The sequence below is a fragment of the Simochromis diagramma genome, unplaced genomic scaffold, assembly GCF_900408965.1.
Source record: "Simochromis diagramma unplaced genomic scaffold, fSimDia1.1 OVJJ01000603.1, whole genome shotgun sequence".
NCBI classification, from domain to species: domain Eukaryota; kingdom Metazoa; phylum Chordata; class Actinopteri; order Cichliformes; family Cichlidae; genus Simochromis; species Simochromis diagramma.
In genome coordinates, this window is record NW_024387414.1 from 675,000 (window position 1) to 699,069 (window position 24,070).

General features: G+C 46.5%; 1 protein-coding gene across 8 annotated transcripts in view; it reads right to left on the bottom strand.

Annotated features, from left to right (window-relative positions):
• Positions 1–20,892: 20,892 nt before the first annotated feature.
• The window catches only part of znf536 (zinc finger protein 536), a 167,881-nt gene continuing 164,703 nt past the window's right edge, over positions 20,893–24,070 (bottom strand). For all 8 annotated transcript variants that reach the window (XM_040012046.1, XM_040012047.1, XM_040012048.1 and 5 more), the window contains one exon: positions 20,893–22,649. In XM_040012046.1, the coding sequence (XP_039867980.1) occupies positions 22,607–22,649 (43 nt within the window). In that variant the 3' untranslated portion in view covers positions 20,893–22,606. The remainder of the gene's footprint in view (positions 22,650–24,070) is intronic.

Consider the following 24,070-nt stretch of genomic DNA (forward strand, 5'->3'; position numbering starts at 1 on the left):
GGAATTTCCAAAAGGGCAAAACTGCAGTCAGCTGTGTGGGCATACACGGCCACCTGCTGTGGGTCCCCACGGGCATGTTTGCTGGGTTTGGTCTGCTTCAGCACACTTCAGGTGTATTTGACAGAAATCAGTGCTTCTTTCTTAATTCGGTGTTAGGAGGACAGGGACTTTTATCTGGTGGCTAACAAATGTCTTTAATCAATGAGAAGCCCTGATGGTGAATTTGATGCAGCCGCTTCACTTTTCCTACATGTTTTTACCCATACGACAGTGGGCGGGGGCTTTTTGGTGAGGTGTTACCGCATTGGTTCTCTGACGTTTCCTGGCAGCTTTCACTTTAGAACCGGTGGTTAACCCCTACAACAGCTCCCTGATGTTATAGGGGTTAACCTACAACAGCATCTACTGCACTGTTAAATAACGGCGCAGCACATTTTAAAGGCCTCATGCACTTGAATGTTTGCTGGAGTTGTTGTAGTTTTCATGGAAAACGATTTTTTTTATTTAATTACATTTATTTATGTTTCTGGATTTTATGATGCAGAAGCATAAACGCAGGACTGTATGTCTGATCGTGACTGTTTGTGGTCGGCACGATAACATCAGTAAACCCTTCGGTTCATTTTCCCTCAAAACTCCACACTCCACGTGCGTCGTGTGGCTATTCCCCAGCAGGGGCCGCCTCCACAGCAGCATGTGTGTTCCCTCTTTAACATAATGGCCCAAAGCGTCCCCCTTCAGCTGGTTGCAGCAGAAGTCCGCCCCCACCCTGAGCTTGGTTCTCCTGATGGTTTCTTACATAGAGCTTTTTCTTCCCGCTGTCGCCAAATGCTTATTCATTGAGGGTCTGTCTGATTGTTGGGATTTCCTTTCAACATAAGGCGCCTTCAGGCTTTTATATAAATAAAAATAAACTGAACTGAATTTGATAGACGTGGAGGGGCCCACGCTGAGCTCTCCACGCTGACTTGAAGCTGGTCTTGACGGGGCTTTGTTATAATCAGTCAATGGAGGTGACCGTGGTTGCACCAACCAAATTTCAGACTGTCCTTGCTACACCCTTGCCTAACCCTGCTGGACCTGTGTGAGCCTGCAACGGTACCACTATGTCAGGATTTCTAGTTTATCAGCCAATCCCACCAAGCGTTTCCATCTTCGTTTGTGTTTTGACTTTAGTCATGAACACAAGGTGGTAAACTTTGCCTGAAGGAAAAGCATCAGTGTGCCTCAGTATAGCCTCAAAGAGATGCTTTCGGGGTCGTAGACTGGCTTTTAGTGTTCTCTGCACCACCTCTCCCAGCTATTTTTGGTTCCCCTGGGTTTCCTGCATGCGTCCCTGTTGGGACATTAAAGCCTTTATTTGTACTGCTCCTGTGATTTCACATGTAATGAGTGAGTCAATAAGAGCCAGCACTTACAAGCAAACGGCATTCTCAGGTCATATTTCTGCTTCTTAGGGTCCATTTTAAGACTCGTCGCTTTGATTTGAGCGAAGCATTCGAGCGCTTCAGGTGTGTGCAGTCATTCCACAGTCGGAACGCTTCTTCATCTCCTTTAGCGGTGTGATTGATCTGAAGGGAAGGGATCCAAACTGAGAGGACGTGATTCCCAGAGGTAGAGGTTTTATTGCAGAAAAAACATCAGATAAATCTCACGGCTTCAAAGTACATCAGAACATCTAGAACGCAGGAAGAGTAAACAGACAAATGTTTGATACACCTCTTTAATGTGTTTCATCTTCTCTCTGACAGATGTGCAAGAATAAATATCTGTTTCTTAAATGCAGACGTATCTACTGTGAGTATAAGCTCATAGTTTGCAACAAACCCCCTCTCCTCACATCGCCTCCTCTGGGCTAAAGAGCTCTTCTTCCTTCAGGAACGTGGACACTACAGAGCTGCGGGGGATATAATGGGTTCATCTTTTTTCTCCTCTAGCACCGGCGATTATAAGTGAGCAAAACTGCATGTGCTACTTAAATAAGAAGCTTGACAGAGATGAAACAGCACGGGGACAATGGAATGGATTATTTTAGGATTACAGCTGAGGGGAAAATGGCGTATCTTTCTCAGGCGTGGACAAAGAGTATAAGTCACAGAGGAATGACAACAAATGGCATTTTCCAGTGTCTGAAACCAGAAATGATTGCCTCATCTGAACATGATGAAAATGTTCCGATTCGCAAAAAGCCCGAGAACTCCAGCCAGAAACTGGAATGTGAACTCTTTACAAACTTTTTTCCCCTGCTGACTTTATGTTAATATAAATGTGTATAGATATAAATGTTTAGCACATACATGTGTACAAAGCTACAGCCACCAAGGACAGAGTAATGTACGGAAACCTAAAGCTCAGACTACATCACGGGAACGTTACGTGGCTCTCGGTTGGAGGGCAGTGACGGCTGACGTCCTGCTCGATAACAACAAAAGAAGAAGAACTAAGACTTTCTGCCGGGCCGAGGAGGCGGAGTAACACCTGCATCACATCAGTGTTCAACTTCTGTCACATCCTTTTTCTCTCTCCTGCTTCATCACACACACTGTGTGTATGTGTGTGTCTGCATGTGTGTGCCACACTGTAAACCTATCTTCATTCCTGGCGACACAGATCACCTGTAACATGAATCGGTTTATGGTCGGGCCTCAGTCACATGACCTACAGACCAGTGAGCAACCACTGGCTGTGAGGGAAACGTGCTCGCAGTCATAAGTGTGAAACTTGTACGGTACTGTGATAAAAACCCTCGCAGCACAGATGACGCCGACGTGACTGTGAAGACTCACAAATTCCTCGCCGGGTGGAAATGACACTGTGAAAACTGAGAACTGCAAACGGAGAGCAATGACCTTCAAAGGTGCCGCGGCGAGGCACAACTTGGCGCCGCACTTTGTGGTCAGCACAATAAGATCAGCGAACGCTTCGGTTCCTTTTCCCGCAAAGCTCGTTTTGAGTCATGTGACTGAGTTTGAATGAATGTACTGTCCTGTGTGTGTACTGTAAACACCATGGGCACTAGGACCCTGGGGTTGAGCCCTCCACACCATGTGTGTGTGTGTTTGGGAGATACTGATTGTGTAAAAGTCGCGATCATTTCTCTTTATCAGAAAAACATTAAGAACCCAAAGCCGCCGCCGTGACAGCGAGCGCCACGCTTTCCTTCTCCTCCTCGGCTGACAGTCACCGACAGCTGCCGGCACAGTGAAGAACAACAAAGGCTCATTTCCTGTTTTACTCGTAAAAGAATGACGTTTGACTTCACGACGTCAGCTTTCCCCTCTGAGGACTCAAATCCAGAGACACAGTGAGACCCGTTCAAACAGAGTGACTGCTTGGAGAACAATCCTAATCAGAGACATAACCATTATCTCAGCCCCCCCCCCCAGCACTGAGTCCAAAACTGAAACTGTCATGAGTCTTGGTCCTTCGCTGGTGTGGTAAGGTGACCTCCAGCCTTGATGTTGGCTAATGGATGCTGTAAATAAGCTGCTGATTGATTTGTGTTGTGTTTGAGGGAGAGTGAAGGGAAGGATGCAGAAGTGTGTGTGTGTGGGAGGGGCTCAGGTCAGCTGATGGGATCCCTCGGCGTAGCGTCCAGCGTCCGGTTACCTCTGAATTGATTTCTTCTGCGATGACAGCAGCAGTCAGGCTGGTACCAATGCCCCCCCCCACGCACACGCCATCATCGCCATCATCGCCATCATCGGTCGGCGTGTTGCGTTCTGCTCTGGATGTCCTCCTCCACTACAGGAAGTGTGTTTTTACAGGAAGTGTGTTCACTGCTGACTAATCGTGTTTTCCTAGTAAGTGTTCACAGGCGTCTAATAACACACACGGTTACTTTGTGCAGACCAGTCTGTCTGTAGAGCGCCGTCACTCCCGCTCACGTGTCACACGGTCCACTTCCGTCATAGAGTTGTTCGATGTGACATCATCAGAGCTGTTCTCCGGGGCGTCACGGTCAGGGCGGGAGCGTTTGAAGCGTCTGTCGGGGTAGCGGCTGTTGTCGAAGGGCATGCGGTGCACACATAGCACGTGAGTCTTCAGGTTGCCCTTCTGCGAGGCGCTGTAGGGGCAGTAACTGCACCTGAACGGTCTGCGGCCTGCAACGACAACAAACACCAGAAACTCTTTAATCTCAAACAGGAAGTCACTGTAAGACCAACCCCATCCACAGTCTGGGGTCAGTCAGGCTGTGGGCGGGGCCTGTAGCTCAGGAGGTCGAGAATCTGCTAATCTGAAGGTGTGTTGGTTTGATTCCTGGCTGCTCCAGTCTGCATGCCAAAGCATCCTTGGGCGAGAGACACAACCCCGAGATTGTCTGTGATACATCTGTGTGAGTGTGGATGTTAGATAGCAAACACCGTGTGTGCGTGCGCGCACTTATACGTCTTTGTGAGGACCAAAATTTCGACTGCGTCTTCGGTGCCCTGTGGACGTCGAAAGTTCAGACTGTATTAAAAGTCTGAGGTTTGGAGGGAGGAAGCAGGGGGCAGGGCTGTAGACAAAGACAAGAAAAGTGATTTTCACATTCACACCACCCCAGCAGCACCTCCTTATTGAAACAAATCTGCCCTTAAAACATTACCCAACACAGCCGGCGAGCTCCCACAAATTCATCTGAAGTAAACTTTTGCAGCTCCTCAAGTCGATATGCATCTTCGGAAGAGGCCGCTTACGTCTGGCAGCCCGAACACAATAGCAAGGCGAACACGGCAAAGGATTTTTCTCCATCTCCCCTCCTCACACCAGCCCAGCACAAAATGTTCTCCCAAGATTGAATCTGATCATCACTGCAGCAAACACAATGGCCCTTAATAGCAGCGGCCGTTTGTTTGAGGGATGCCGATTACACCGCCATCATAACCCACTTCACTTAGCTCACTCACTCACAGACGGAGAGGGAGGGGGAGGAAGACGGGAGAGACGTGGAGCCTCTGCAGCACTTTAGAATATTAATAACGGTACATTTGCTGTTACTCTCGTTTTCTTTTTTTCTTTATCTCTTATTCAATTTGAGTTGCTCTAAATCAAATTAACATATGGGGTTTAAAAGAGGCGCCGGGATAGGTGCAGGGAATATCAATAGGTAAAAGGCCGGGATTAAAAGGAAACCATCTATTTGAAGCACACACTCCACTCCACGTAGACTCGCACACACACAGGCTCGATGTGAGGACACAACGAGCCAGTGCGAGACTTTGTGTTTGGCAATCTGACGCAGGTTTTGGAGGCTCGCCGGCTTTCTGATATTACATTGTTTGCTTCAGAGCCAGACAAAGGGGATTGCTACAAGTTTGGAGGCTTTGGATGTTCCAGTTGTCTGAATTTCCAGATAAGCTCGTCGGCGGCACACAATGAAGGCCCCCTTTATTCATGTGCGGTTTAATTTCACACTCTCTTACATTACGTTAAGTCCGAGAGGCAGAGTATCTCATCCCATTTTACACTTAGGGAGAGCGAAATATGCCCCCAAACAACTCAACCCTTTTCTCCCGTCTCCCCGCTTATTTACCGTTAGTCCTCGTGGACTTGAAATAAAAACAGATCGAGCCGGTTTATCTGCGGGGAGAGAGAGAGGGCTGAACTGGGAAAGTTTGGATGTAGAAACTTAAGTTAGTGTCCAGATTGAAATTGATTTCTGCACAATGACACACACTCACACACACACACACCAGATAGTTTAAAAATTAAACAGAGGCTGCTCTCCCTGCACACACACACACATGAATACTTGTTTTCCTGACTTAGTGAGGACATCTGATGGACACGATGCTTTCCTTAACCATGACCTTAATGTAACGCTGACACCAAAACCACATTTTTAGTCTCAAACACGCCTTCAAACTTGTGGGGACGGGCTGTTGGTCCCCAAAAAGATGTATGAACATGGTACACACACTCGCACACACTGGCGTTCAACAGTCTGCATGCTCTGCTAGCGTGCAGACCCACAGATGCCGTTATTAATCCACGTCCTGGGCTCTGTGCCTCGCAGCCACAGGTCTGTGTGTCTGATCTGAGGGTTCGGTCATCACCAGTCGGATGTCAGGTTCCATTTTCGACTCTAAAACCTGGGTCCGATGTAAGTGAGTGATCGAGCTCACCAACCCTCCAAACATTGCTGCTGTTCAGTTAAATGTCTTTGTTTCTAGCAGAGCCGTCCGTTTTTATTGTGTTGGAAATCCTTCAGTCACAGGTTTGTCATCTTTAGAGCTAACGTCCTACTACATTCAGCTACATTGTCTTTTCCTGGTTTCCTGGAAGTCAAACGTTGGATGCAAAGACCTGGGTTAATGACGTCAGAAATAACAAGCGGACTCAGTTCTGGGATGTTTTGTGTTTGTTTCTCACATCAGCTGCTAATGCAGTGACGTGTCACTCGATTGACAGATTCGTGAGGACACACACACTGTGAGACTCCCACACTGAGCTCAAATCACACCATGAATCAGGTGAACTAAATAGAGAAATGAGTTCTTCCTAAGAGTCACATAATGAAACTTGCACCTACTTCAGCTGCACTTGTGTGAATGCTTCTGATCGCTGATCATTATCGGATCCTGTGCCCTCAGATGAAGACGATTTTTCTAGAACACAAACACAGTTTACCTTTTTATATTTTCAGCAACAACTAGAGTCCCCTCCTCCTCCTCCTCGACATTCCTGTTTAAGAATCTTCAGCTGTAAAACATCGTTTACAGAAATCATTCAGGTCTCAAAAAGAGAATCTGATAAGGTTTGAAGAGCAGGTGGGTGGGGCTTCTACCATCTCTCTGTGACATCACACGGATCCCTGGGTAGAAAAAACTACGATAAACAGCCTGAGCTTGTGCACACACACAGAACTCATTATTAGGAACAGTGATGTAACAGGAAAAGAGGAGGGAATGGGTCCTCTTTAATTTGTGGGGACCCTGTTTGTGTTTAGTTTGCGTCACCTTCTGTCTCTCACATGTTCCCATCTGTCTGTTTATTCCTTCTTTTGTGTCGACAAAATCCTTCAAGAGTTGGAAATTTAAGGCTAAAGAGACGCAGAGTAATAATGAGGGAGGAACAGAAAAGAGGAGAGAGACGGTGTTCTTGTTTTCATTAGTGTGGCATTATCTCAGCCTGTTAATTAACCCCCCAAGGCCCTCTGCAAGGAGATCAGAGGGAGAGGAAAGGAGGGCAGCACGAGGGAGTGTGGGGGGGGTGTCTGCGTGTGTGTGGGAGTGTGTGGACGGGTATTAACATCCTCATGGGGACCAAAAATTGGTAGTTTACTATACTTGTGGGGACCAACAGTCACTTATGAGTAGGGCTGGGTATCGTCACTGATTTCTAGAATTGATTTGATCTCCGATTCAATTCGACTCGATTTGAATTGGAGAAATTTTGCCTTAGAGAGTCAGAAATATAATTCTGATCACTTATCAGTACATATCGATATTTTTATATCTATTAAAAGAAACCTGACACGTGAGATTTTATCAGAGGTGTGAGCATCACAGCAGATGCCTTTGTGTCAAAGTAACTGAGGATAAAACAGAAAAACATGAAGGCGGTTTTCCTGGTCTGGGTTTTTATAGCAGATGACCTTAAAAATATTGTGCTGTCAAAAACGAAGTGAAGCAGAGCAAAGTTACAGAGGTTTGATTAGAGACACAGCATTTTGCAATTTTGCATAATTTTAAAAAGTTTGTTCAGTATTGAACAGCAGAAATGAGGCATTTTTGTCGGAAGTAAAAAAAAAACACTAAAAAAACACCGTAGACTGGTGGGTAATAAGTAGGGGTGGGTTTTGATTATCGATGTAGAGAGAGAGAGAGCTCTACACCAAGTGTGATTTTATCGTGGTGGAAGCAAAACAGCAAAGGTAAGAAGAAATTCGTGATGATGTTTATGTGAAGCGTAGTTTGGAAGGTTCTCCTGCTGCTGGTTCAGTCAATACTGTTTGGAGAGAGATCAAACCTGCAGCTTCAGAATCGAGCGCAAAAAAGACGTAAACACAAAGCGCCCGCCGACGCTTCAAAATCAGTGAGCTGTCGGCTTTCAGCCCCGAGGGCGTGTCCACGTACGTGCGTTGGGTTTTGTGTTTACGTCTTTGTGCAGAATCCGTGCACCTGCTCTCATTTACTGTTTTAGCTGTTTGGTGGTTGTAGAAATTTTGTGAGGTTCTGGAGTTTCGGGCAAAATGAATTTATATTTAAAAATCGGTTCAGGATTTTAATGAATCGATATCACGTTATCCAAGCCAGAATCGATTTTAATCGATACGTCGATAATCAAAACCCAGCCCTGCTTATGAGGACATTTGTGCCGGTCCTCACGAGTTTGAAGGCATTTTTTAGGTTATGGTTAGGTTTAGAGTCAGGGTCAGGGTTAGGCGTCCATTTTTGATGGTTAGGGTTAGTGAGATGTCTCCAAAAGGATGTAAATACACATGTGCGTGTGTCAGTCTGTGTATGCGTGGGCGTGCGTGTGGCAGTCTGTGTGTGTTGTGTGCGTGTGTCAGTCTGTGTGTGTGTGTGTGTGTGGCGTGTGTGTGGCGCGTGTGTTTGTGTGCGCATGTGTTTGTGTGTGTTGTGTTGGTCAGTCTGTGTGTGTGTGTGTGTGCGTTGTGTGTGTCAGTCTGTGTGTGTGCTTGTGTGTGTGCGCATGTGTTTGTGTGTGTTTGTGTGTTTGTTGGTGTGTGTGTGTTGTGTGTTGTGTGGTGTGTGTGTGGTGTTGTGTGTGTTGCCTTGTTTGGTGTGTTTGTGCGCGTTGTCGTCTGTGTGTGTGTTTGTGTTGTTTTTTGTGTGTGTGGTGTGTTTGTGTTGGGTTTGTCTTTTTTGTGTGTGCGTGTGTCAGTCTGTGTGTGTGTGTGTGTGTGTGCGCATGTGTTTGTGTGTGTTTGTGTGCGCGTGTGTCAGTCTGTGTGTGTGTGTGTGTGTGTTTGTGTGTGCGTGTGTTTGTGTGTGTGTGTGTGTTTGTGTGCGCGTGTGTTTGTGTGTGTGTGTGTGTTTGTGTGTGCGTGGCAAAGATAGCCTACGTTTCACCCACAGCACCTGGCTGCAGCCACTGGAGCTCCACAGTATCTGGAAACGCTTCAAATTTGAACACAGTTGCGTTGCACGGGCCAGTCTCAATATGCTTGTGTGGACACAGTGCATATAAGGAGTTTGAAATATTAATCTTTCTGGGTCACAAAATAAACTGAGATATTTTCAGGCGAGAATGTAGCTGTGTAAACTTCAAGTATCTGCTCGGTTTATCAAGACGTCACATATTTGTGCTCCAACATTTTCGGAGACGTCTGTTACCGACCAGCTCGATAGCTAACCGGGAGGTCGAGGGTCACTAGAGCCGGCGAGAACAGCGAACTCCAGGCACATCGTTTTCAACTCTCCCGCGGTTTTCACTACTCAGCTTAAACATGATATATAAGTCATTTAGATAACTTAAAAATGTTATTGTTTGGCTTTTTTCAGTGTTTTATTTGTTCCTGAGTAAATTAGTTTGGCCTGGATTAAAGTTAAGCTTTATAACTGGACTGTTTTATTTAATACTGAAGTCTTACTGTCAGTATATGCTGAATTTCACCCGTCATATCCCCTGATGTAAAATGTTCTGTTCTTATTTAAACAGCTAACTCTGAAATAAATATAACGTTAAAAATATTTAAATTCAAGAGGAAACATTTTCACCGGGAGCAAAAAAATGTTTAAGAAGCATGTTAATACGTGGAGCTCCTGAAGGCTGCTCCAAGAGTGATCCGATTATATTTTAAATATTTGTTCAATTCTCTTCCAAACCCCAGCTGTCTATTGTGTCAGTCTCTAACATCTCACCTGTTTGTTGTTGTTCAGGCTTGTGTGTATACTATTTTTATTAACAGAGAGATTAAGCTTGTGTTTTCATACATGTAGTGATTGTGGGTAACTGAATGAAGTGTATTCAACATTATGGAACAGATCATATATAAAATTGAATTTTGCCAGAGTGCTTAAGATACTTTTTAAAATGATCTTTTTTTTGTATTAAAAAAAGAAGAGGAGAAAATCTACAGCATCATGTGTAATTTTCATTGTAAATATTAATCACACTTAAATTAAGATGGCAGAAAAACTCTGTACCTGTGATGTCATCAAGTGCGCCGCTGTTCCAATTGTAGAACGATCGCGCTGCGTTCTTGTATTTTCGGGAAGTCCGGACTCCCGTGTGTACTTAAGAAGTCCGGACTTGCATACTTGAAAAACGGCCGTTGTTTTTGTGTTGCATCCCATATTGCAACACATTAGACGTGTTTCCGGTTACTGTGGAGCTCCACAGTGGCTGCAGCCAGACCCTCTGTTTCACCTGCCATGCATGGACTCACTCACACACCCACAGCCAGCTGCTGATACTTTATCTATACACAGACTCACAAACGCAGACTGACACACTCACACAGGTGAGCTGTTGCTGTGAGTCTTGGTGTGATTACTGATGTGTTTCCGTCTTTGTAAACAGATTCTTTTCATGAATCTGTGACTATTCCTGTTGTCAACTGAAAGAGGCGGGGCCTGAAGCTGTTACTCTCCTAAACGCAGTGCGGCCGGTGTCTCCTCATCTCTATCTTAAGACTGCAACAGATGGCAGCGCTGGCATCAGAACGCATTTAAGGACGGCGGCGTTTGGTCTGCTGCCAGCATGCTGTTCTGGGTCTGAATGTGGCCTCTGTGTGTCTGTGTGTTTCTGCATTAAGGGTGTTTTTATTGAAGTGTGTGTTTGGAATATATCTGAGAGGAGAAGAGAAAATGTTTAAGCAGTCACCACATGTGGAGGGTTTCACGTTGGAGTTACGAATCCCTGAAGCGCGCACACAGACACACGCGTGTTGTCACGCTGCACTAACAGCAGGAAGCTGCAGGCTCTGTAGAGTAAAAACTTGCACTGAAGGATGGACTATTTCAGGAAGCGAGTGAGTGGACGGAGGAGGAGGCAGACAGAGGGTCTGTAGGCAGAGACTCACAGAAGGTGTGAGCAATTAAATGTGCTAAACCATCTGTCCAATAACCTGCACGCACACACATTACTCAGCAAACTGCAGCAACGCACGGGACCGCGACACAGCCACTCTGAGGACTTTTAACAGGTGTTCCCCGCTGACATCACCGCTTTCACTTTACTTACAAGTGCCAACAACTAACCAGATCCAAGGATAGCATCACACAGGTCAGTGTGATGTTTCAGCATTACTGAGCTGAGATTCTTCCACCACTTTCAGGAGTACGTTCCACTTTATGAGGACGGTGGGCACCATCGCGTCCAGCAGCTTGTCACACGAGAAGCTTTCAGGCCAAAGGTCAGAGCTGGATCAGGGAAACATCTCTTAGTGATGCTGCTGGGAGACTTCCCGTGATGCACTGATCGGTGTTCTTCTTTCCCACCATCACCAAAGCCCACAGTCTGATGGTTGTGGTTCTGTCTGGTACTGTAGGGCAGGGACGCCAAACTCAATTTACACCGAGGGCCACAGACACCGAACCAGCGAAACTACAGCTTCCTGATAATGTCCACAGGTTTCTGTGTGAGTGGAGGCTGTGGGGCTCAGCTGGTGTCCAGTCAGAGTCCGATACGAGTCGAGGAGAAGCTCACAGCTGTGCTGAGGTGAGCTGTTGAACTTTTCTGCAGTTAGCTGCTGTTAATAACACAGCAGACTGTCAGAGACTAAACTCTGATGCTGATAATGTTAGCTTATAACCAGCTGCTGTTGTGGGTTCGTTGGCTCGTCGTCAGTTGTCTGGAGACGGGAGGGTCACAGGTTTAATCTGCTGACAATTAGGAATTCCAACAATATCGGGAATAAATGAGGAAGACGATGAGATGGACGTGAGGAGAGAGACATCGTGAGGCAAAGATTCATGCACAACTGTCAGATATTTAGTTTTAAAGAGCAGTTTGAACTTTAAATTAAAAGTAGCTCGTAAGGTTACTAATGAAACATAACCAGGTGGAACAGCGATGAGGGTGGAGCAGCTCGTCTACCCATGGGAGGGTTGGTGTTTGATCCCTGTCTGCTCCAGTCTGCATGTCAGACGTCCTCGGTCGGCTTGTGCTTGTTGTGTAAAACGCTTTGAGCGCTCAGCTCGAGTAGAAAAGCACCGTGTAAGAAGCAGTCCACTATTTAAAGATCCGATGTATTTTTAATGGATTCATTTCAAGTTTAACACATTCATTTGCTGGGAGATGTAATTACAACTAATCAATGTACATGTAAGAGAACCTCATTGTTTTTTCTCTTAAATAACCTCAAATGAAACCAGGTAGGTTAGCGAGTGAAACTCTGAATTACATGAAAATAGTCCTTCAACGTTCAGGTAAATCATTATTCTTATATATAATATGTATACAGTCAGACCTCCCACAGCCCGCCGCGATCCTAAAATAAATATATTTCCATGACTTCAAACAGCCTGAAGGGAATTGATTGTTCTCTCCTTCCTCTGATGAATTAAGAACATTTCCCTCAGAGATCGGGCTTGTTGATAGAAAATTGGCCTGAAGTTTGGGGAATAAAGATTTGGTCTGTTTCCTAGCTTAACTAGAGAAAACCAACACACAAATAACACCAGGGGAGGCACTTAAGGAGAGGAGCTGTGGGGGGAGCGGGCGGAGGAGAAGGAGCTCTTTCAGCATCAAAGCCAGCTAAAACGTCTCCACCGGGGACCGGGTCCCCTGTTAAATACAGAACTGGATTATTAATTGCTGTACCAGTAGGACCTGTTAATAAGAACCCAGAATAGCTTTATTTCCCTTCCTAATATTTCCGTGCTGCTTCTCTGCAGTCGACTCATTTTCTTTTTGTGCTGCTGAGCACGGTTTGCTTCACTCACTCCTCTTTTGCCTTCGTCGCCTGCAAACTGGCATTTTCGCCGATGTACGTGCACCTTTCCCGCACGCATGTACCTGGATGAGCTCTCCGTGCCGACACACCTCAGGTAACTGTCGCATGACTGGAGTAAAGCTGTCATGTGATAACAGGATCACTTACAGAAACCTGTACCAAAGTGTTGACCACAGCGTCCATCATGTTCTTGTTGCCATGGCTTCAGGTGTGTCAAAGCTGCTGGTATCTGTGAACGAGCAGCGCCTGGTCCACAGGTGTCGAATCGTGTCATGTGCCCAGGTTATGACATCACTGACACGTTTATCACCAACCAGAGTTTCTGATTTTGATTGAACATATGAGTAAACATGAAAATAACCAAATCAGCAGAAAGAGCGAATCACAGAAGAGCACGCAGTCTCCTGGATAGGTGAAAACAGGAAGTTCTGCTATCAACGCCTAATACTGAAGGACACCTGTGGCATCTGTGCCACGACCCTGACTGCTGAGCACGATGATGACACTCAGTTCATCCCATATGGACGCTCATGAAGGACTCGCTGGCGTCGCATTTCGCTGGCCTGGGTACTTAAACAGTTGGTGTTGTGAATGGACACGTTTAACCCAGACCTCTGTGTTTAACGCAGTTCTGCTGGATGGAAACATCTGAAGCAGAGTGAAGCATCTCACACACCCCGTCTGACAGACGTTTGCACATTTCTGTGGTTTCTCAGCCTAAAGGCCAAACAAACAGGAAGTGATCAGCAGCAGAAGGAGACCCAGCACATCGGTGTCAGATGCCAGCTCCTTAAACTTATCTCAACTTTTAGGTAACAGACTGCAGCAGCGACCAAGGGGAGAGCGCTTCCTACCCAGACAGTGTCCGCCACGCCCACGTTACAAACCAACCAGTGATTCTCACTGATTCACTGACAGAGTTCACCCTCACTTTCATACATCATTCAGTTTGGCTCGCACGTCTTCTTCTGTCAGCTTCTCCCTTTAGGGGGCGCCAGATCATGTGCCTCCACCTCCTCCTATCCCAGCGTCCTCCTCTGTCACACCAATCGTCTGCATGTCCTCCGTCACTACATCCATGCACTATATTCACTCCGTCGTGTGCTCCTGTGGTTTATCTGTTTCATTCGTTCACTGCATGTTTCTTCTCTGACTCACAGACACTTTTCACTTCATTGGTCCAGCAAACAAGCTTCACCCACTCACTGATTTATGTCATTTTTCACTCTGTGTGTGTGTGTGTGTGTGGGGGGGGGGGCTGTTATCCATGTCTCTCAGCAATAAAGAGAAAGAAAGGAAATTAAAAAAATGGAGGGTTGATGGATATGGCGGCCACCTGCTTCTCACTCACACTTTGACACAAAGAGCAGCGGCGGCAGCGACTCGGCCACATTCATCATCGTGAACTTTGTTTGACCTCAACGGAGCGACCGCAGCTCAAAGTTAGAGAACGCTTAGAAAAGGCAGAAACATGGAAAGCATGTATTTTACACGTGTAATGAAAAAATAATAATTTTTCTCTTTAAATGCAGTTTTAACCTCCTATGTAACTTCTAATTAGAGTCCCCGAAATTCACTCTGCACCAAAACTGGAGCTCAGACTTCTTGGGCGGTCTGTTTGTACCATTAACCACCCAGCTGCCATCTTGGGTCAGACAATTGCATGAAATTGTCCAAACCGTCTGAAGCATTAAGAGCACTGAGAGGACGAACCCACCTCCTGAAAACCATCCCCACACTGACACGGAGTCCCTGTCACAACCACGGTTAGCAGTATAAACTCAGACACCTGAACATTTCCAAGCACCTCATCTTTGCTCCCCTGGTGGGGAAAAACTCCTCAGACTTCACCAACAGGATCCAGAAACTTACGCTGGACGCAGATGAAACCGTCCTTTCATGTGGTCTCTGTCTTCACTTGCACACCTACAACCGAGGCAGTGGAGACAGTCAGAAAATGACTACAGCAAGACCCCTGCTTAGGAAACAGAACCAGCTTCACCCCCGATCAGACCCAGACACTGTTACACCTCTGCATCCCCTCCACGTATTTTAAATACAACAAGGATTTCTTCAAAATCCTGCTCCTCACATACAAGGTCTTAAATAATCAGGCCCCATCTTATCTTAATGACCTTGTAGTACCATATCACCCTATTAGAGCACTTCGCTCTCGCTCTGCAGGCCTACTTGTTGTTCCTAGAGTATTTAAAAGTAGAATGGGAGGCAGAGCCTTCAGTTTTCAGGCCCCTCTTCTGTGGAACCAGCTTCCAGTTTGGATTCAGGAGACAGACACTATCTCTACTTTCAAGATTAGGCTTCAAACTTTCCTTTTTGCTAAAGCATATAGTTAGGGCTGGACCAGGTGACCCTGGATCCTCCCTTAGTTATGCTGCAATAGACGTAGGCTGCTGGGGGATTCCCATGATGCACTGGGTGTTTCTTCTTCACTCACTATGTGTTAACAGACCTCTCTGCATTGAATCATATCTGTTATTAACCTCTGTCTCTCTTCCACAGCATGTCTTTATCTTGTCTTCCTTCTCTCCCCCCAACCAATCACAGCAGATGGCCCCGCCCCTCCCTGAGCCTGGTTCTGCTGGAGGTTTCTTCCTGTTAAAAGGGAGTTTTTCCTTCCCACTGTCGCCAAAGTGCTTGCTCACAGGGGGTCATATGATTGTTGGGTTTTCTCTGTATGTATTATTGTAGGGTCGACCTTACAATATGAAGCCCTTGAAACACTGTTGTTGTGATTTGACGCTGTGTAAATAAAATGGAGCTGAATTGGTCTGCAGTCGAGACCTGTCAATCACAGGTCAGCCCCACCCTAAAGCCTCCCCTGCTTCCTGTTCATCTTCTCATTTTTTCACTCTGACCTGAAACAGCAGCTCATCAGGAAAGTGTTCACCTGAGCAAGAGGCTCATTTTGTCATAGACCTCTGTCCAGAAGAGTCGCCCCCTGCTGGGTATTATAAGGACTGGAGGTTTAGGAGTTCCTGCTCATGAAGGTTCGTCCATCTTTTACATACAGTCTGTGGTATTTATAGGTTCCATTTCAAGGCGTCTCCTTGCATGTAGGATTTACTACATGAGTGTGTGTGTGTGCGCACCACACGGTTGTGAAGTCATCTCGAGCTCTTTGTGTGGATATTCTGGGGGCAGGTAGCGTCAGTGCAGACTAAAATACTTTTTCACAGCGATCAGCTTGTAAACACGATGAGCTCTTCATCGTCTGATCCTGCGAACAGAATTATCCATGCAGAAGCTTAAACCCCCCACCCTCCCCAAGTGGAGCTCTTATTTACCCCCTCTAAGCTCTTCCCTCGCTCTTATCTCCCTCCGTCATTTCCTCTGCTTCATCTTCCTCCTCTTCTTCTCTTTCCTGCAGAGGGAAGCCTATTTGTCCACTTTAAGTGAAATCACTCAATTCTTTCAAGAAGAGAGCGAGGAAGAAAGTGTGTGTGTGTGTGTGTGTGTGTGTGTGTGTGTGTGTGTGTGTGTGTGTGTGTGTGTGTGTGTGTGTGTGTGTGTGAGAGAGAGAGAGAGAGAGAGAGTCCACCTTCCAAATAAGTTCCATTAATCATGGGCCAGAGTCTAATGTAACTAATATTTTACAATTAGAGGAGACACGATGGAGCTGGAGGCCATCTATCTCCCTTACACCACATGATCATCGATTCATAAGAGCTGAGGAGAGCGAGGGAGGGAGGCCACAGTACACACACACACACACACACACACACACACACACACACACACACACACACACAGATGCTGGGCAGGAAGCAGGAGGATGCACTGTCACATTAGCATTTAAGTCCTGCTTAAAATCATCCCCTTATTTTTCTTCATTGATCGTCTGCTGGTCACTTTTTGGAAACAGAACTGTGATTAAAATTCTCAGAGCCCTGAAATCTCAAAATTCTGCTGAGGAAATCATCAGAAGGGAAATCAGCAGAACCGCACTGACATTCTTTTGTTCTTAAGCAAAAATTCATTTATTTAAATAAATGAATGCACGTTTGTGTAAGCAGAACTCTGAGGAACGAGTTTTTGCGCTACAGCTAAACCGCCGTGCTTTGGCGGGCTGTGTGGCTTCAACGTGCGCGAACGTGTTTATTACAGAAGAAATCTTAAACGTCCTGTTATTCAATTCAATTTTACTTATACAGCACCAAATTACAACAACAGTCACCTCACAGTGCTGCAGGTAGACCCTACAATAATACCCAACAATCACATGAGCAGTTCACATGTTTCCTTTAAGCCTCGGAGGCTGTTCAGCTTCTGCTCTCTGAGGTATTTACTAGGGGTGCAACGATACACGAAATTCACAGTTCGGTTCGATACTTTGGTGTCACGGTTCGATATTTTTTCGATACAAAAAGAAATGTTCATGGTTTTTTAATTTGTAATTTATTAAAATTATAAATATATATTTTCACTCAAAAGTACAGTTTTCAAATTTAATGTTGCTGAAACAACAAAGTAATAAAAAAATAAATCTATCTGATTGAGAAATCACTCATCTTTGGAAAAGAGAGTTTATTACAGAGAAATGGCTCTTTCCAAAATAAAAGCTATACTATACGCTTCTTCTGGGCTATATTCTCAGCATCATATTAAACATATCAGGTCCCCATAAGGAGAATCCTGTGCTAACAGCTGTCTAATGACTCGGGTAAAGTTTGTAGCATGCGTGCTTGTTGTTTTTGTCTGCTTCCACTTGTCTTTGCACTAGGATGATGTCGGAGTAAATGTGCAGTCATATTCGTTGTGTTCCCACTAGTGCTGTCAGCAGTTAATCTGAAATGACGTTAACGCCACAACACGGCAAATCTCCGTTAACGAGCTACCGCGGATCGCCCCGTGCATGGGGCTGGACGGCCAACACGTTAACGAGCTAACTGTGCTAACGCACTAGTTCCCACCCATGTAACTGAGCATTGCGTGGCACATCCAACATACTGTTTTACTTTAGTCCATGACGCGCTTACCTTCAGGGTCATACGTCACATGAAGACCAAAATAGTTCCAAACACCAGATCTGAATGAGGGTGGGGGAGGTTCAATTTGCCATGTTGCAACGAGCTTAACTTCTGTCTCGCTAGCTTGCCCTGCGCTCAGTGAATCTGCGTTCAACTACTCCACCTAGGCTGCACTGTCGAGCGCAGATCCACTGAGCGCTCAACACAGACAGCATCGTCAGAAGGAAAGTTGATCAAATAAATTAAAAATTTTGTATTGTTCGATACATATGCGTACCGAACCGAAAGCGCTGTATCGAACGGTTCAATATCGATACGAGTATCATTGCACCCCTAGTATTTACCTTTGACAGGTGTTCTTATCTTTACCCCACAGAGGTCAGTCTGAACTTCCTAAACACGGTCAGTCTTAAAATGCATGAACGCGGTGCATACTGATCTGTTTTCTGGTCTTACTGACCGCTCGCATCTGCAGAGTCTGACGGTGGTCCTGTATCTGCACAGCGGTGAAAACAGTTCAGTGTCACAGCACCAGCTCACATTAGGAAGAAGCTTTATTGTAAGGTAAAGACGCCACATCAGCATGTCACTCTGAAACCTTCAAACAGGAAACAGACTGAGACCCGGGTCACATGACCTCGGGCACCTGCTGAGTGGAGGCAGAGGTTCACAGCTGTAGGCCGGTGCTCGTCCATGCTTCAAAGTCAAAGCCAGAATCTTAACGTGAACTCTGGAGGTAACAGGAAGCCTCGCAGCGGCACGCTCAACAACCTGCACGTCTGCAGTAACCCAGACGTGCAGAAACAGAGGCGCAAACATCACTCCAGCTCACTGCAGGCGAGCTCACCCCAACGTTCCTGATAGAAGATTCAGTGTTTCCATCACCTTAGACACAAATCTGTCAGGGCCTCAAAAACAGACCTCTGTTTGTCTTCATCAAGTTGGAGGAAGCACCTATTCAGCACACCAGCACCAGGTGATCATAGACTAATACACCTTCACCTACAAAGCATGAACAGCAGTGGCCACAGTGTTTTCCTCCGTTCAGTCATAAAACTCTTCAGATTTAACCTCGGCTCTCCAGCGTGTCCAGCCGTCAGACCTCGGCCGTCTCAGGGTAAACGTTCAGCTCAGGTGCATGCTCTACAGAGCTGCCCAGCGGGCCGGATTTGGACCTTCCAGTGTGCCGCTTCGGCTTTGCAGGCCATATAATAATAATAATGGATTGCATTTATATAGCGCTTTTCTGTTTGACGACTCTTATTTACAGGAAGGAGAAGCAAACGTCTGACAGATGTTAGGGTTCACAAATTTCTGATGAATTAAAAAAGACAACAAAAAAACCTTTAACATGAATGCGTTCTTTGTCTTCTGTTTCTCATACTCAGAGATCCTGATGGAGAACTCGCACCAACAGAGCGAGAGCTCATTTTAAAGGTACCACGGAGAAAGGACAGCACCACACCGAAGTGTGCCAGTCCACAGAGCATGTGCAGCAACGGCCGGCTTGTCCCAACAGCTGGTCTGTGGCGCCCTCTGGTGGTGAAAGTGCAGCGCGGCACCGTGAAGCCTCAGCACTAATGTGGCGGAAACAGAGGGAAATTACAGGCTGAGACGACGGTTCATCTGCAGGCCACCATCTGCCCGGTGACCAACCACACACTGCCACAACTGCACAGCGTCATCACACAACACACACGGCAGCGAAAATGCAAAAAATCTGAAGGAAGAGAGGCAGTTAAATGAGAGGGAAAGCTCTCTCTCTCTCACACACAGATGGCCTAATGTGTTCTTTAATCAGACACACTCACAGCTGGATATGAGAGCTATCAGGAAATTACTTGTTTTCACTGTGTGTGTGCGCACGTGTGTGTGTGTGTGGCTTTATTGGGAACAGGCGTGGGAGCTTTGAGCCCTTTAAAAGTGAGTCGGGCACTGACCCGGGCAGCCTGACCCTGTTTGGGGGCCTGCTGTGAGGCGTTGCTTCGGATCATCTCTGAGATGATGAATATTTGTTAGAACTGTGAGCGGAGCTGATCATCTTGGATCAATAATCTGATCGGTCACATGATGGAGCGCCTGGATCGTTCTCCTGGAGCTTCATGGAGCAGGTGAAGTGCGAGTGGACGCAGGACGAACTGCGTTTCTGTGGATTTTTACTCCATCAGCCGGTTCTCTGGTTAGAGGTTTAGTGAAATGGAGTTTTGACTGTCTGAACAGCCGCCCCTCCTCAGCTCCAGAGGTGACACACCTGGATTGGTCTGAGCGGAGTTTCACCTGCTCTCACAGACCCAAGTCTGGGTCAACACAAACCTGAAGGGCAGGCGTGTCGGCTCTAGCAGCCCGAGGACCCGAAGTTTCTTTCTTAAAGGACGCCTTCATGGGTAACTAACCAGCACCATGTTAGCGTCCTGATTTCCTGTAACACTTCCTGACTACTTCCTTTGTGAGAGGCCAGTCACGGTTTCCTCATAAATCTGTGTGCACGCTCTCAGTGAGGCTCTCGTGGCGTCTTTGGTTTTTGTGGTATGATGTTGATATTTGTAATGAAGCCACCTGCAGAGGTCAGCTGCGACCCGGTCCAAACTGTGACATGTGACCTCTGATGCTGTGTTAATGTTAATAAAATAACTTTATTAGAAAATGATTTTGACCCTGAAGCTAGAAGCTGGCCTTGGTATCAAACGTAGGTGAAAGGAGAGCGTTCTGCTCTCACCTGTCCTGAGCAGACACCTGTCCGCACGGCGCCTCCAAACTTTACCCAGCATGCACTCTGTCACGCATCCTGCAGTGAATTATCAGAACCAGATCAAACATGCTGGTTGCTCTGCTTCAGACGTGAATTGTCACACCGATGCTCAGAGAACAGCTTCAGCGCTCCTGCAGGCGGCGAAGAACCGATCTGGGTTCAGTGTTTTCAGCCCTGAAAAATAACGAAGAAGCTTCCTGAAAGCTGAACGTTTCACTCAGGTGTGGAACATCAGCTGACGGAGGGGTGACACCACAGCGACAAACCCAAAGGAAAGAAGAAGAAAGTGAAACAGGAAGCAGGCGGGTGCTCTGTGACAATCCTTTTTTAGTTGGAATACATTTTATTTTTATTATAAGTACAGTTCAGTAGTTACAAAACGAAGCATCTGCCATGAGGATACAGCAAACAGAAAAGTGTGGAGCTCACAAGACAGGTTTGTACATCATACGTGGGGTGGAATGATCATCGGAGCTGGTTCAGAGATGAATCTTTACACGGCTGGAAAACAGAGAGCAAGGTCGGAGGTCGCTTCCGAAGCGCCTCGAGCATTTCCTCCTCGCGTCTCACTCTCACTAGTTTGATTTCGAATCCTCTGTTTTCAAAGATTACTGCCATCTACATAAATCAAAGAAACAAAAACGGGAGGATATACTGCAGAGAACGATCAGCCGGGCTCAAGCAGCAGCAGGCCTACGCTGAGGGTCGGGGAGGGGTCGGGGGTCAGCATACAAAAGAAGCCACAAACAGTAAACTAAAAAAGAAGTCTTATAGTTGGACTGTACATACCGCTTTAGACTTTTCTCTGGGTTCACAAAAAATGACGTAGAAACATTTCACAATGCCAAGGGACACACAAACACACACCTTCATTTAGTTAGTTAGCTAGTTTGTACTGTATAGGTTGGATTTATAATACTGTCACAGTGCAAAATACTCGGGAGATCGAAACGAATCAAAGAAAGAAGAAAGGACGAGTCCCTCTATGCATAATGATTCTGTATATACGGGGAGGGGGCGGGGCAAATATGTCTGCAGCACAGGAGACGATTGTCATCTTTTTCCTCTTTTTTTCTCATCGGTAAATGGACAAGGCATTATTCATGTACAGTACATATGAAAATCCAAAGAAAATCAACCCTACGGCCTACGGTCGAGCACAGCTACGGAGCTTTGAAGCAGTAACGGGGACGTGTTTCTAAGGCTATACACAATAAGCATTTTTCCAGTTTTCTTTTTTTCCTCGTAAAGTAAATACATCGAAGCGTCGTCTTCAGTAGTCGGTAACACTGTGCAACAAAGATGGTGGCAGTATTTTACACACGGCCGCAGCTCCACAGGACGCGGCGTTTGAAAACGCCGCCCGCTTCTCAAACTGTTGCCTCTTGCCGTCGCTCTCTCGAGACGGCGGCGACGGCTGCGACAACAGTACGGTACAGAAAAACAGACGGAGGCGGAGGGAGGGGCTGAACCTGTACGCGCGCATCATCCTCGCACCACCGTCGCCGGGAGGCGTGGCCTGCGGGCAGCCAGTCCTCTGCATGGCGGGAATGTGCAGATTTAAAGTTTACACCTTAAAAAAGGACACAGCGTCTCTAAGCTGAGGAATGTTTCAGGGACACTTACAGGAAGTGCTAACAGGTAGTTTCATCCAAAGAAAACAAAGAAGGAGAAGAAGAAGAGAAGACGGGGTCGGGGGGTGGGGAGGGCGCTCAGAGCGCCAGAGACAAACAGGAAGTCCACTGCGTTAGTGTCCGGGAGGCTGTGAGAGTCATTAGGTCCACGTGGCGCCGCTCTGACGGTAGTTTGTGTTTTCTCATCTTAAATAAAGTCTCTGATATAGTGTGTCCTTCGTTAACCTTCATCCTCCTCATCACCGCCTCCATCCTCACCAGCGTCCGCTCGCTCTGGCGCGGCCGTTACTCTTTGTTTACAGCGTGGGCGTCGCCTACATTATGGTTGTTAGGGTGGTTGTTAAGGTCGCTGTTAAGATGGTTGGGGTCGAGGGTCAGCGTGGGGTCATGGGTCATGGGCTGGTCCTCCTCTCCTACCCACAGATGCACTACGGCCAATGAGAGAACAAGAGGCAGGTTAGCACCACGGACCCGCACACACACACACACACACAATGTGGGTTCATATGTTTGTGGGGACATAATGCTTTCCCTGGCCCCCTATCCCAACCATCAGAAATGAATGCCTGACCCCAGCTGTAACCCCAACCCTAACCCCAGCTGTAACCCCAACCCTAACCCCAGCTGTAACCCCAACCCTAACCCCAGCTGTAACCCCAACCCTAACCCCAGCTGTAACCCTGACAATAAAAACACGTTTTGAGTCTCAAAAATGTCTTCAAACTTATGGGGACCAGGATTGTGTCCTCATAAGGGCTGCTGGTCCCCACAAGTATAGTAAACTTCCAATTTGTGGTCCCCACAAAGATATGAATACACGCTCACACACACACACGCACATGGACAAACATCATGGTGTGTAACTAACAGTGACGTCCGCACGGCGGTCAGCTGGTCGCTGAGGCCACACAAAGATGGACGTGTGGACGTACACTTACAGAGTTATAAGAACAAAGAATATGATAATAATTTGTAGTGTTTATATTCTGTTGCTGTCCATTTTATATCAGTCTGGAAGCTGAAGCTGGATGAACTGAAGGAGCAGGGTGGGACTGAAAGGTCCGTCTATGCACTGGATCAGGTGGATGTTACTTTGTGCAGGATTCATTTTCCCTCAATGATTTTAGTACATTGTTTACACAGTCAGAATAAATTTAGAACAATTATTAAAAATGTCCCTGAAAGCGCATCACCACACGGTCTCCATGGAAACATCTGTTCTTTATTAAAAACTCATCCAGATCTGCTTTGATGGAACATTTGTGTTACTGGGTCAAAGGTCATGGTTCAGTCTGACGTGTACCTGAGGATCTGTCCTGGATAAGAACCGTGCAAAGAGCTCCACACATTCATTTTGAGCCTCCATCTATAAAAACAACACGTGGTCTTGATCCTGTGAGCTCTGTGCACGTGAGCAGCTGTCAGGCAGGACGTCACATGATCACTGCCTCACGCACACACAGTATTCATCAGTCAGGATGCTCAGATTGGACAACTGAAAGTTTTCTGGTGTGTGAATGCAGGTCTTTGTACATGATGAATGTGAGCTGGACTGAGCAGCATGTGAGGCAGTTTCAGCTGTTTTATGGGAAACGTGCAAGCGGCGCTCGGCCTATCAGCAGGCAGGACAGTGACACTGTTAGTGTCATTCTGTCCAATAAACAAACATGTGGGTATCAATTTAATCTTTTCTCTTTTCAGTACTGAAGTTCTGAAAGATTTTCGCTCCCCCGGCGCTCGTGCACGCTCCCCCGGCTCTCGTGCACGCTCCCCCGGCGCTCGTGCACTGTTGATACACGAACGGCACAGTTGCTCGGAAAGATTCGGGCTCATTAAGATGTAAAACAGA